General features: G+C 42.4%; 1 protein-coding gene across 2 annotated transcripts; it reads right to left on the bottom strand.

The window, feature by feature from the left end:
• Nucleotides 1-286: 286 nt before the first annotated feature.
• cnnm3 (cyclin and CBS domain divalent metal cation transport mediator 3) lies at nt 287-13,425 on the bottom strand. Of its 2 annotated transcripts, XM_019278719.2 has the most exons (12): nt 12,498-13,425; nt 12,083-12,417; nt 11,824-12,000; nt 10,447-10,604; nt 9,370-9,513; nt 9,130-9,288; nt 8,857-9,026; nt 7,998-8,094; nt 7,352-7,482; nt 6,262-6,388; nt 6,047-6,117; nt 287-3,754 (listed from the first exon to the last, which is right to left on the bottom strand). In XM_019278719.2, the coding sequence occupies exons 1-11, from the start codon at nt 13,359-13,361 to the stop codon at nt 6,068-6,070; spliced, it is 2,412 nt and encodes an 803-aa protein (XP_019134264.1). In that variant the 5' UTR covers nt 13,362-13,425; the 3' UTR covers nt 287-3,754; nt 6,047-6,067. The 2 variants fall into 2 exon arrangements, with proteins under 2 accessions (XP_019134264.1, XP_019134263.1); XM_019278718.2 differs by lacking the exon at nt 6,047-6,117 and having other exon boundaries at nt 12,498-13,422.
• Between the last annotated feature and the right edge of the window lie 1,183 nt (nt 13,426-14,608).

Genomic DNA, 14,608 nt, shown 5'->3' with positions numbered 1-14,608 from the left:
GGTTCAACATTGCAGACTTATCTGTAGTCTCATTATAAAAAGGTACCAAAAACATAAAGATTCAGGTGATGAAAACATAATTATTAATATTGAACTACATTTCCCACATATTCTGTATATAGAGCCTTTAAAATGACACATTGGACCTTTAAGTTTTAAGTTTTGAGGTTTTATACATCACTTGATTGAAGCATTTTCTTCCTGTGAAAAAACAAATATAAATATCATTGTGTCTTGTGATAGTTTTTTACGTGTTGTAAGAGAAAAGTCAAACAAAAATACCACATTTAGAACAGGATTGAGTTTATTTCCTAAGAAACTTGATTATTGAAAGTGTTAAATGCGATGGAGTCTCAATGAACCCCCCAAAAAAACGACAGCGGCATTCCTGAAGAATAAAATTAAAATCGAGTTCTATACAAATGTAACCCGGACATAAAGAGGAAGTAATTAAACTGTTTAGTTCAACTTTTAATAATAATAACAGTGTTGTACCTGAAAACTGAGACCGGATACCTATAAACTACATCCTCAAATTATATTCTATCTAAGCGGTCATATATTAATACGAAGTTCTCCACATCATCGTCATCATCATCATCATCAAACACTCCTCCCCAACATTTCTCTCAATCAATCAGTACAAGTGGCACAAAGAATTGATTATCTTTTCTTTTCTTTTTTTTTACATTCAGTCTTCTGATACCAAACAAATGAACTTAATCACAACAGAACAAAATAAACAAAAACAGCTGAAAAATATTTACTCAGAATCACAGAGATTTTCTCCTGGAATACGCTCGAGAGTGATAACACTGAATGAATCGAAAAAAACACACACAAATGGAATCAAAATGCAAAGAAGACTAAATGATGTGTAACGTGCAGAATCGGAAAAACAAACCCCGCTGCTGCTGAAAGGTTCGGTTCGGCTTCCTTCAAGTTCCGTTTTAATACGATACTCTACATACTGACTGTGAGGAAATCCCCTCGTGACGTGAGTACATAAGACAAAGTTACACTGTGTCTACGGAAGCCCTAAGCACATCTCAAGAGCTTGAATTAATTATGTCCATGTTTAAATATTTTGAGATCTTTCAACCAATGACAAAGATAACTCATAGATCTCGAGAAAACAAATTAAATTATCTTGTATGTATAGGATACTTGGGGCTCGGATACTTCCATTGATCCACTTATATGTAGTACACTATGTACTTGCCCATTGCACATTTTACTGCTTCTTCTTCTTCACTGAATTGCAACTTGGGTGGAGCATTACTAGGAAACCCCACCAGGTACATGTCATATCGCAGCCGCAACACTGTTTTGGTCCGTTCCCCATAGTCACACGTCTGTAGAACTCTTTGTATATTCATTTTTAGTCAATGGAGGTTTTAAATTTGAAAAAAAATTCTAACAACAATTCGCTTTTCACTTTAAGAGTTTTTGGCTATTGTTTTTTGACACAGTCTTATCGTACGTCACGTCACGTTATCTCGATTTCCAGACTTTCTGCAATCTTCAAACTTTTTGGCACTCGGTGACCAATTTTCATCCAGTCCTTATAAACAAACTGAAGACCCATTGCCATGTGTTTCCCATGATGAGGCACAGTGGAGAAATACGTCCTGGTAGGTACTTTAATAATTAATATTTTGTTGGTGTTTCTCCACTATTCCCCCAGGATTGCTGGTTGGGTTTGTTGGGGACTAGGTTGGGGTTAGTTTTTAGGTTGTAAAGATGAAGAGAAGCAGAAATCTGAAACCCAGCATGGAGATACCCAGTATGAAAAATTCAGCCTTATATTAGCTTTGGCAAAAGGCGTCGGTAGACTCAAAACAAAGTGTTTTCTGGGGTGGTCGACCACGATGGAGTCGCTCCAGGCCAGTATGGACTTCCTCAAAGTATATTTTGGCATGTGAGTGTTGCATTAAAATCTTAAACTTGAAACAAAAAATTCAAACCGATCCTTTAAAAATCAAAACAAAAAAAACACTGATTTTGTTTTTACTGTCAAACGGCTCACAGAGCAAGTCGACCTCTCCACTTTCCCTCCTCATCATTAATATATTAATGTACAAATACACACAAGGGGAGGATGGGAAGTTATTTAGAGGTCATTCTTTTGACATATTTGACGTGTTTACACACATGCAACAATGACTGACAGGCGCTTAAAATGCATGTTAGGTTATTGGCGTACAATATGAGTTACGGTGAAGGCTGGATGCTTGTTTGCTGACATGTACAAGTGAAATATTGAAGCTCACGCACTCACAATCATACACAGATAAAACATGAACATGTACTGGAATGTTAACAGGACTCAGGATGACAAACAAGAAGCTCCCGGGCCGAATATATAGACGTTAAACTATGGGATGAATCCACGCACCAGTTTTTAATGCTCATATATTTAATCAATTAACAACTGAAGTCTTCTTATGTCTGTATTTCCTTCTTGTTTTATCTTGTACCACTTTTGATCTACAGTTGAGTATACAGAGCAACCACCCATCTGTCCTAAATCTGTTTTTCCCTAAAAGGTGCCGTCCAAACTCCCAAAGAGCTTCAGTTTATTAATCACAGAAGAGCAGCAGCAAGGATTAGATTTGAAGTGATTTTATCGACTAATACAGTTGCTTCTTTGTTTAATGAAATTCACGTTTCATCCAGCAGGTTTTTCGTTCGTTTTTTTGGCTGCTACAAACGCAGTGACGCACGAGGCTGCTTCTAAAAATCTGAAATTTACATTGCAAAGACACGCAGAAGTTTTGATTTTGATTTGCGTCGGATGGTTTGAGAGCAAGAGACAGCAGTGGTTGAGCGACACAGACAGTGAATGAGGGTGGGAGTGAGCGCCGGCCTCAATAAAGTTGGTTAATCTGAGAAATAAAGTTATTTTCTGATTGTTTCACAGCGGTTTCGTTCAGCACAAACAGACAATCTTGCAGCAAATGATCCTGTCTGAAGGTTCCCTCATTTTTTTTTTTTTTTGGTTGCTCCACTTTGTACGTCGTTTCTAAGTTAAGATTTAAAGTATAAACTAACCATTGAACAGTGAAAGTTTAAATTATCATTTTCGGCTACACAAACAAACACACCTCGACTTTTTACAGGAATGAAAATCTGGACGCACGTTACAGCTTCTTAAAAAGAGGCTTTAAATTTAACGTGTGGATTCACTTTAAACCAACTTTTTAATGTTTTTAATGTCTCAAACGGACGGATGCTTCCACACACACACACACACACACACACACACACACACACATACATATAATAAACATGTAGCTTTGGCACCCAGACAGGTAAAAGTGAGGAATGGCAATGCAGAGTTTAGTACGAAAAGCTAAACCTTGGAAGAAAGGCACCGCCAAATTAACATAAAATGTATTTATATATAATATATTTATATATATATATGTATATACACACATACATATGTAGTCCAAAGTGTATAAAACAACATAGGAATTCAAGAAAAGCACATAGCATAAAGGAATGGGGGTGGAGGTGAGACGTGTGGCTCTAACAGAACAAATAAAAATCACTCCAGTCTCGTCCAATAACTACGTTCCAGCCATAGATGATTCAATAAAAACAAAACTAAAATCTAAACTCTGGTTGGAGCAGGTCTTTAACAGCAAGAAGAGGGGGTGGATGATGGTGGGTGGGGTTGGGGGAAGAGAGAACCACAACTACCCGTGAGCCTCCTCTTCTGTGGAGCTCTCCTGTGCACTACTGCCACCTGTGGGAAACCCGACCAATGAGAGGAGAGCTCGTCATCGTGGCCGAGGTAATCACAACAACAACAACAACAACAACAACAACAACAGCAGGGTGTTAAAGTGACGGAGGGTATTTTTTAAAAAAAGGAAAAAAAGACAGGACATGACATCACAGATGGCACGAAAGACGGAGAAGATTACATGTAATCAGATTACAGAAGAAAGGTAACTTGACTTCATGTAATTAGAGTACAGTTTCGCACTTTGTCAGGTGCTTTCAGGCCGTTTCTCACCTAGGCTAGCTGTTAGCTGCTAACCGTCTCTCGGCTGTGGCTTCATATTTTGACAGTTGCATTTTATTTTTTACGTTAGCCTCGAGCTAACGTAAAAAAAAAAAAAAAAAAACACAAGGCTACTGAAAGCCCCATATTTAGCTCGAAGCTAATAATAAAGCGCAACTGTCCGTTAAAATATGAAGCCACAGCTGAGAGACAGTTAGCAGCTACCAGCTAGCCTAGCTCTAGCCAAAGCTAGAAAAAGTATAAAAATTACTACTTGTGGTAATTTACTAGCCAGGCTAGCTCTTCACGCTAAGCTAAGATAAATGTCAAAGCTCTACATTTGACGGACAGTGGTGCTAATGTAAATTACCACAAGTGGTCATTTTTATACTTTTTATACTTGATACAAAACTAATAAAAAGTTATTAACGTGTATTGGTGAGCTTTGGCTAGAGCTAGGCTAGCTGTTAGCTGTTAACAGTCTCTCGGCTGTGGCTTCATATTTTAACGGACAGTTAAGGCTTGTTTTGTTACGTTAGCCCTGAGCTAACGTAACAAAACATGAGGCTACTGAAAGCCTGAGCTTAGCTTTAAAAGAAGTTTAACATTAGCACCACTGTCCGTTAAATATGGAGCTTCGACATTTAGCTTAGCTTAGCATGAAGAGTGGAAACAGCAAAAACAGCTAGCCTGGCTAGTAAATTACCACAAGTAGTATTTTTTATACTTTTTATACTGATACAAAACTAACAAGAAAGTTATTAACGTGTATTGGTGAGCTTTGGCTAGTGCTAAGCTAGCTGTTAGCTGCTAACCGTCTCTCGGCTGTGGCTTCATATTTTATTTTACGTTAGCCTCGAGCTAACGTAAAAACACGAGGCTACTGAAGAGCCTGACCCTAGCTTTAAAAGAAGTTTAACATTAGCACCACTGTCCGTTAAAGATGGAATGATTTGACATTTAGCTTAACTTAGCGTGAAGAGCTAACCTGGCTAGTAAATTACCACAAGTAGTCATTTTTATACTTTTTATACTTGATACAAAACTAACAAGTATTGGTGAGCTTTGGCTAGAGCTAGGCTAGCTGTTAGCTGCTAACCGTCTCTCGGATGTGGCTTCATATTTTAACGGACAGTTGCGTTTCATTATTAGCCTCGAGCTAACGTAAAAACACGAGGCTACTGAAGTTTAACATTAGCACCACTCTCCGTTAAATATGGAGTTTCGACATTTAGCTTAGCTTAGCATGAAGAGTGGAAACAGCAAAACAGCTAGCCTGGCTAGTAAATTATCACAAGTAGTAATTTTTATACTTGACTAGAGCTAGGCTAGCTGTTAGCTGCTAACCGTCTCTCGGTTGTGGCTTCATATTTTAACGGACAGTTGCGTTTTATTATTAGCCTCGAGCTAACGTAAAAACACGAAAGCCTGGTCCTAGTTTAAACGAATAGTTTTTCGTCGGATAAGAAGATCAGTACCAATGTTTGTATAAATATGAAGCTACAGTGGTTAGCTTAGCTTAGCATAAAAGGGTGGAAACCTCTTAGCTTTGGCAACACAGCAGAGTTTAAAAGCTAAAAAAAAAACTTTTATGGATGAAACTTATGTTACGGTGACGCAAGTAAGCTTATAAATGTTTAAACTATATTTAGACTTAAACTAAAACATGTAAACTATAAGTAAAGTATCCTTTAATGAGGTTTTTATCGTCCAGTCCGTTTACATTTCAACATCCGGCGGCTCGTTGTGCTCTCTCACTTTTGCGCCATCTCATGTCACGTCTCTTTTTCTTTTTTAAAATCGTACGCTTGAAGGGATGTAACGCGAACAGACATGCAAAACAAACAGAGAGATGACTGCAGGAAATAAATGAATAAATAAATAAATAAAAAGCAGGAAGGAGCCTCGTAAAACACACACAGGCGACGAAAAACAGAGTTTGACGCTATTTCACAGATCAGTGTGTTTGTGTTCTTGTGTCGTGTGTAGCAGTCTGCTGTCATGCCACAGACAAGGCTGCGTCTCATTTACCTCATGCAAAATAAACAAGTACTAACAGTAGTTCTCGATAGTATCAAAGAATGAAAAGTTCACGGGGAACTCTGAGGAGACAAGGAGGCACGCGAGGAAGGAAAGGAACAGAAAAGAAAAGAGAGAGAGAGAATTATTTCAGTTCAACACCACAGAGACAAAAAGTTTTAGTGCGATTCAACGTGAGGAAGAAATGTTTCCGGGACCAACGCTACCTTGTGTGGTGTTTCTGTCGTTGAGCAGCTTGGTCTGACTGTTGGGGAGGATCTTAATCTCAGGAGGATCTGGACTCTGACCGACCCGTGACGCCATGAGAGCGTTCAGATACTGCAGACGTGTCACCTACGGGGACAAACGACACGAATCAGAACCTCACAGTGAAAGTACGCCCATGCATTTTTAAAGGTTTAGCTGGGCTCGCTCCAGCTCCTCCTGGAGGATACCGTGGTGTTCCCAGGCTAGATGGGCCATGTAGTCCCTTCAGCAGGTGGTTCTGGTTCTGCCCTGTGCTCTCCTTCAATCACCTCCAATCCTAAAACAGACCAAACCACCTCCAAAGCTTCTGACCCGACCTCTAAGGCTGAGACCGGCCACCCAGCGGAGGAAGCTCATTACGATTTCATTCTTTGCGTCACCACCCAAAGCTCGTGACCAAAGCTGAGGGTCGTCACGTAGATGGACTGGAAGATCGAGAGGAGTCACAACCCGCCGGAGCGCCTCACACTCTGTTTTTCGTGTCTGAGATTTTGTACAAATGTTTGTTGGTGCTGCTTTTAGGCCACATTTGGACAGCGCAAGTACTCAGAGTGCAGTAAAAAGTTTTTTTAATTCATTAATGTTGTATTTTACAGCAATCAGTCAAATTTCTGGCACAACTTGTGTGTGTCGCATGTGTCTTTGAGCCCATTTTATTGGCCTTGGTCGACTTCTTTTTACAGAAAGGCTCGGTTAGATCTATTCTTTGTCTGTGTTGTTCGTTTTGGTTATGACATAAACGTGTTAGTCAGAGTGTTTGAGCCTTTGTTGGAGAGAACGTGTGTTTATTTCCACATATTTAAAGAATACTGATCGGAACCAGATTCTGTTAACTCTGGTCAGAAATTTGGTCATTTTCCTTCCTTTAAGTGCATCTAACACGAGTAAATATGCTACACAGTTCAACTGTGTGGGAGTTTTATTTTGAAAAATTACCGGCTTCTCTGTGTCTGACTTCCTGCTCTGTGACGATTGATGTGGCGTGTGCAGCGCCGCTGGTGGAGTCACAACAACAATCAAATCAACACACACAAACACACATGTACACACCCGTATGAGCTGCAGGTCGGTGAGCGCTCGGACGGTGTAGTCGGGACAGTAGCTGGATGGACTCGTAGCTTCTGCTGACTCGAAGGGATCCCTGGGGGAGTGACGCTGGGTCGACACTGGAGACTGGTGCACTGTAATCACACACACACACACACACACACACACACACACACACACAGTCAGCACAATATCTTGCAAACCTCAGCCATGCCGGCGTGTCCTTTTTATAGCCACGTGCACGACTTATATAAACCTCAGTTATGTAAACACAGCAGGGAAAAGCGCTGGAAGTCGTCAGAATATTTTATGCGATACCGACAAATAACCGACTTCACATGGATCAGGTCAGCTGATCCATCCACAGAAAATCCAACCATATCAATCATCAATTAAGTTGTTTACTTCTGTTTGTTTAATTAAATATTTTCTGCTTCCAGCTTCACGATTGTGAGAATTTGCTGCTTTCCTGTTTTATGCAGCTGTAAGTTGAATATTTAATGTGACATGATTAATCAATGATGAAAACAATAATTTCTAACGAGGACACAGGAGCATTTTTAGGCTCACAGCTGGAATCTGTAACTCCCGCCTCATGTTTAATCATAAAGTCTGTTGCTCGTCTTCTTCCTGCTGTTCTTCGTCTCACCTGAGGATGGCAGCGTCAGCGCAGACACGCCGTAATACGTGAACGCTCCGTTCTCAAACTTCAGCCCCTCTTTGCCGATCTCGACCTCCACGCGACCCTGAGGACGAAAAAAAAAACAAAACAGGAAGCATGGACACCTTTTATTAAAATATTTAGATTTAAATAAAGACCCTCTAAAACATCAAATTCAAGGACTTTCCAGGCCCAAGTCCCCTCATATTCAAGGACCCAACAGGGCACAGATCAAAGTCAATTACTGCAACAACACGAGGACGAGCAGAAAAGAAAATATCAAAACTTTCATTTCTATTCTTGCACAAAATCTAAATTCAGTGTGTCTATTTTCAAAAACTTTCAAGGCCTTGATTTTCTTCCATTAAGTTTACAAACTTTCCAGTGGAAACCAGATGTTGATGTCAACAACCGGGTCACCACACACCTTCTCAAACATCAAATTCAAGGACTTTCCAGGACCAGTTCCCTCAAATTCAAGGACCCAACACAGATCACGATCAAGTACCGTTACTATACAGAGAACTTTATAACAGTAATCATCCATCATCCATGTCAAACTATCCTTCAGTTTGATTGAATTAGGCCTGGAAAGTCCTTGAATCTGATGTTTAAGTCGGACTGTGTTCAACAATATATCTCAAACTTAAGGAACAGATGTCGATTCTCAAAATCTTTCAAGGCCTTTATTTTCTCCTGTTAAATTCACAAACTTTCCAGTCGGAGCCTTGACAAACATTTTAAAGTCTGTCAAGTTGGAAATGTTCGTAAATGACGACTTGTCGGACCTTAAATCGATTTTAAATCTTATGTTAGATTTATTCAAGCCTCTGACTCGGTGCCGTACCTGCAGCAGCAGGATGAAATAATCCACCGGGTGGTTTCTCGTGTACAGGTAGTGACCCGCGCTCAGCCGGTTGTTGTGGTCAAAGTGCACCTCCTGGTTGACGCTGGGGTGACGGAGCAGGTGGAACAGAACCTTCTCGGACACCCGTCCGGGGCTGAAGTGCTCCACTTCTGCAGGGGTGAAAGGTTGGAGACACGGGATACATCAAACACGTCTGATTCAGCCTCTGCTATGAAGCTGAGTTACACGATCATTACAGGTGATCGCACTCACCTCTGGACAGGAAGCGGTGCGTAGCGAGCAGGAGCTGTGGCGACGTCCGGATCTTCGGTTCTCCCTCGGGAGGCTTGAAAAGCGAGAACTCCTCGTGGGCGCTGCGAGGCTCCAGAGGGATCTCCAGCGGCGCGAGCGGGCGCTTCACCTTCCTGTCCACTGCGGGACGACGGCGGACCGGTTTAATAACACACACATCAGGGCGACAAAGAGACAAACACGTCACTAAACTAAACTTACGGTAACCGTCGGACTCGTCCAGGATCTCCGATTTGATGATCTCCTCGATGACGTCCTCCAAGGTGACCAATCCCAGCACCTCGTAGAAAGGATCTCCCTCGCCCTCATTGTTCACCTTTTGCACGATGGCCATGTGAGAGTTTCCTGAAAGGACGAGAGCGCATCATCATGTAGATTTATGCAAATGAAGACACCCACCTGTCAATCAAAGCGTCCACGCTCTTAATCACACTGAATATTAAAAATATGTGCATCAAGTGAGAGCCAAGACTTGACTTGAGTTATGACCAAGAAGGAACTGCAGTTCCTCTTGTCGTCCACTTGAGGCTGGCTCCAGAAGTGAGTCAGTCTCCATAAGTCCCCATGTTCAAATGTCCAACTTCACAGCAGAAATAAACATGTTTACAGCCTGGTACAAAAAACAGTTTTGGTCTCTGTAGCTAATTTCCCCGTTCATGACAACTGTACTGAGGGTGAATTTATATACAACTCACCTGTTCACATTATATTAAGGCTTAAAGTTATGCAGAATGATTGATTGGTAAGCAGAGGAGCAGGAGTGATTGTGTGGACATCACTGCATCATAAATATTAATGTCTGGTCTTAATACAGTTTTTTTTATCCTCATGAAAAGACAAAAAACAACAATATGATGTATTAATCCACCGCTGAAAATAGTCCCCAATAAATGCTCCATTTCTTTCCGTTTGTTTGATTAAAAATTACAGCGAGACACTTAAAAAGGCGCCTCAAGCTATACACAAGTACCAAAAACTGCAGTTCCTCTAACGTCCACCTGAGGCTGGCTCCAGAAGTGAGTCAGTCTCCATAAGTCTCCATGTCCAAATGTCCAACTTCACAGCAGAAATAAACATGTTTACAGCCTGGTACAAAAAACAGTTTTGGTCTCTGTAGCTAATTTCCCCGTTCATGACAACTGTACTGAGGGTGAATTTATATACAACTCACCTGTTCACATTATATTAAGGCTTAAAGTTATGCAGGATTAAGAGCGTGGACGCTTTGATTGACAGGTGGCTTGTTTGAGCAACCAGGCTTCATTCAGCCCGCCTCACCTTTCTTGAACTCCTCCAGCATGGCGTCCAGTTTGGTGTCGTTGAAGACAAAGTGCAGCGGGTGGTTGTAGAACTTGGTGATGGTCGTCATCGGGGTGCAGTCATCCGGATCCACCAGAGCCAAGTCCTTCACGTACAGGATCTCCACGATGTTGGACCTGAGGAGTTGGAACACGTGTCGATGATTGTACATGTATACATGCCAAATACCTAATCCACCACTCGGCACTGAGTAAACACTGTTTTGTTATGAGTTATTATAGGACGCTAAACCAACACGAGGGAGATGCAAGCAGGTTTAAACAATGACAGGTTCTTTCTGCTGCTGGTGAAGAGTTTAAACATTGAACTGCTCGATGTTTTTCCGCCTCATGGCTGCAGATAGGATGAAGAACCCGTAAAACATCTGCTTTATAATAATCATGATAATAAAAAGACACTTTACACGTTAAACGTGCTGTTCCTAAAAAATCTTAAATTTAACTTTTGACCTTTAAAAACAAAAAAAAGTCGACATGTGACCTTCATCGCTGGTTACTCGTTATTTAATCATTGTTCGGGATCAGTCACGTAGAGACGGAGGACGACGCTGTCGGTTAGAAACTTAACAGAGCTGACAGAGAGAGAAGAAGTGCGCTGAAATCAGATGAATCCACCTTTACATTATTATCGCGGAGACCTTTAAAAGGTGCAGTGTGTAAGATGCTATAAGGCAGACATGGAATATAATATCCATAATTATGTTTTCATGCATGTTTAATCACCTGAAAATAGGAATGTTTTTGTTTCTGTTGCCAAAATTCAGCTTCTAAAATCTGAATATTTGTTCGTTTTCGTTGATAGTGAATATGAATATGTTCAGGTTTTGTTAGAGTTAATTAGAATAAGTCAGTTTGTGCGTTAATCCATCACCTCCGCCCTGTCTCCATCCCCTCACAGTCCCAACCTTGGATACTAACCTCTGCTTTGAACCTTCATCACCTCCACAATCGACAGCAGCAGCAGCATCCTCAACACCATCTGCAACTCTAAATAAACTCCAATACATGCAAAACTCTGCTGCACGTCTTCCTCACCCACACCCGTGACCACGTCACCCCTGTCCTCCAGAACCTCCGCCTCCCCCTTCCTACCTCACTGACCCGCTCCATCGCCGCAATCCGATATTAAGATTTCACCGTGCAGACACAGATACATCTGCAGTAAACCGGTCGGGACGCAGTCAGGACCTGTTTTATGTCGACACACAGTTGTTTAAATGCTGCCTACACGTCCAAACGTCTCACTTTGACCTCCAGCCTGATCCTGATTTTACAGAACATGAACAGGATCTCCGTCCCGTCTCCGTCCCGGTCTGTGTTACGTATAAAGACTCACTTCTCCTCCTCGTAGATGGGCACCCTCGTGTATCCGCTCTGCATGATCTCAGACATGGTGGAGAAGTCCAGCACGGCCGAGCTGGGCAGCATGAAGCAGTCCTTCAGCGGGGTGAGGATGTCCTCCACCGTCTTACTGCGCAGCATCCCTCGGCTGAACTCCTCCTTCACGAACTCGCTGCACAAACACGACCCGGTGTGAGACGGAGCAGCTTTAACAGAACCAGGATCTCACCTGAGGACTTTTTTTTTTGTTTTACCTGTATGGGTCGTTGACGCTCGTGCGGATCATCTCCATGGCCCGCTCTCTTATCCCACAGGTGCTGATGTCCCTCCTCAAAGCCAGGTCCAGGATCAGCCCCAGAGGGCAGGACAGCGGGCAGGTGAGCACCATGCACACCTGGGCCAGCCAGGTGAGAGCCGGCGCCAGCTGGAAGCCGTAACCGGAGCACAGGATGTGAGGAGCCAGCTCGGCCAGGAAGAAGATGAGGAAGCCGCTGGTGAACACGGCGGAGAGGATGGAGCCCAGGGCCCGGTACAGGAGGACACCCAGGACCGAGTGACCCAGGGCGCACAGGAACAGCAGGGAGCACGTCTGAGGGGGGGTGGGAAACAAAGAAAGTTTCACATCTAGGAAATATTCAACTTGTTTTTTTTAACATTTCAGATACTCACCAGGAAGTTCCCCCTCCTCCTGATCGGCTCCAGGCGTTTGGCGGCTCGCTTCTCCTCCTCGGACCCGCAGCTGTGCAGCACATAGAGCTCCACAGGGTCCAGCCACAGCAGGCTCAGGTTCACTGTCCTCAGCACCGCGCACACCACGAGCAGCAGCACGACCAGCACGGCCAGACCCCACGGAGGGATGTAGTCAGCCGGGGGAGCTGTGGCGGGGATCACCCGCAGCTTGTCCGGGCCCGCGGATCCCCATTTCCCCCCGCGCAGCACGCACAGGGAGTAGTTCTGCAGGCTGCCCCCGGAGGAGATGCTCTTCTGCCGGACTACCACCGTTACCAACCCGCTGTAGTCCTTATCCGGGGTGAACCCGTCCCCCGTCACCTGGAAGGCGGACTCTTTGCGGTTGGACTCCCTCTCGCACGGGTCGGTCGTGTTCCCGACCCCCGCAGCGGCCCCAGCGGCCCCAGCGGCCCCAGCGAACGCCACCCACGGCCAGCTTCCATTCAGATCAGTCCCGAAGAGACGGAGCGTGAACGTGGCTCCTTCTGGCGCCGAGATGATCCGATCCTTCATGCACACCGGACCCGCCGGGTCTTCCAGTCTCAGCCCCAGAACCAGCGGAGCTCCGCGGCTGCAGGCGCCGCACCTGATCCCGCAGAACAACAAAACCATCAACAGGAACCGTGGACCTGCCAGGCTGGCCACCATATTGGAATTGGTCAGCCTGGCTCTGCCTGCGCGGGTCATGTGACCGGAGCTCCGCGGCGGGACACGCCCACCGGAGAACCGAGCGCGGCAACCGGAGCTCCGCGGCGGCCATTTTGGCTCCATACAAACAGACGGAGCGCGGCGGTGAGCGGACATTTTGGGGAGGAGGCTTTTTTTTTGTCCCGCCTTCCTCTCGCAGAATCGACCAATCAGAGCCCGCGGTGTGTGCTCACAGCCAATGAAACGCGTAAAAACAAAGAAAGAGCTCACGCCCCATCTCTGTTAGATTTCATAACAAGTCATTCATCACTTTGAGGCCTCTGTGAAAATAAAAATTAAATTTAAAAATAAAATAAAACTTTGAGGCCTCTGTAAAAATAAAAATTTAATAAAAAAAACTAAAAAAAACTTTGAGGCCTCTGTGAAAATAAAAATTAAATAAAATAAAATAAAAAAAACTTTGAGGCCTCTGTGAAAATAAAAATTTAAATTAAATAAAAAATTAAAAAAACTTTGAGGCCTCAGTGAAAATAAAAATTTAATAAAAAAAAAAAAACATTGAGGCCTCTGTGAAAATAAAAATTTAATTAAAAATAAAAAATAAGAAATAAAAAAAAAACTTTAAGGCCTCTGTGAAAATAAAAATAATAATAAAATAAAATAAAAAAAATAATAAGAAAAAATAAATAAAAACTTTGAGGCCTCTGTGAGGCATTCATTATATTAATGCAAATTAATTACACTGTAAAAAATGTAAGCAATTAACCATTTAAAGGATACTGTCTTTAAACAGCACTGTAACTAAAGATATATAGATAGATAATAACAGTATATAATATAATAATAATGTATCTATAGAGGTACACATACAAATGTGTTAAATATTTAACCTGTGCAAGATGTGCATATGAACATAACTGCAATATATAGTATGTACACATTATAAATGATACGATGTATAGTATATTTATAATATATGCAGAATAAATATTTGAGTATACAAGATATATATGCTATAAATAATATACTATGAATACAGATTTAGAGAGAAATATACATAGCATATGATAAAAACAATATAATGTGAATAATTATGCATTCATTAGTGTGCAATCACCTGAAAATAACAATCTTTATGTTTTTGTCATCTTAGAAAGAGACTTTTATATCTACAGACACAGCGGGTCCTCTTTCAGGGAGTCCACCATGTTTCTACAGTAGTCCAGAATGGACAAACTAAACGCTGGTTCTACATGAGGCACTTCTCCATCTTTGATTACAATAACAGAAAACATAGATATACTGTATGTTTATGTATTTTGCATTTATTGTACTATACCCTGGGGAAATGAAAAGGGACTTGGACGTATTGTTGCAATGCTCACCTGGACTTTCAGGTGTTT

This window comes from Larimichthys crocea, chromosome IX (genome assembly GCF_000972845.2).
Source record: "Larimichthys crocea isolate SSNF chromosome IX, L_crocea_2.0, whole genome shotgun sequence".
NCBI lineage: Eukaryota > Metazoa > Chordata > Actinopteri > Sciaenidae > Larimichthys > Larimichthys crocea.
The sequence above is the reverse complement of the archived record's forward strand: the minus strand, read 5'-3'. Positions and strand labels throughout refer to the sequence as shown.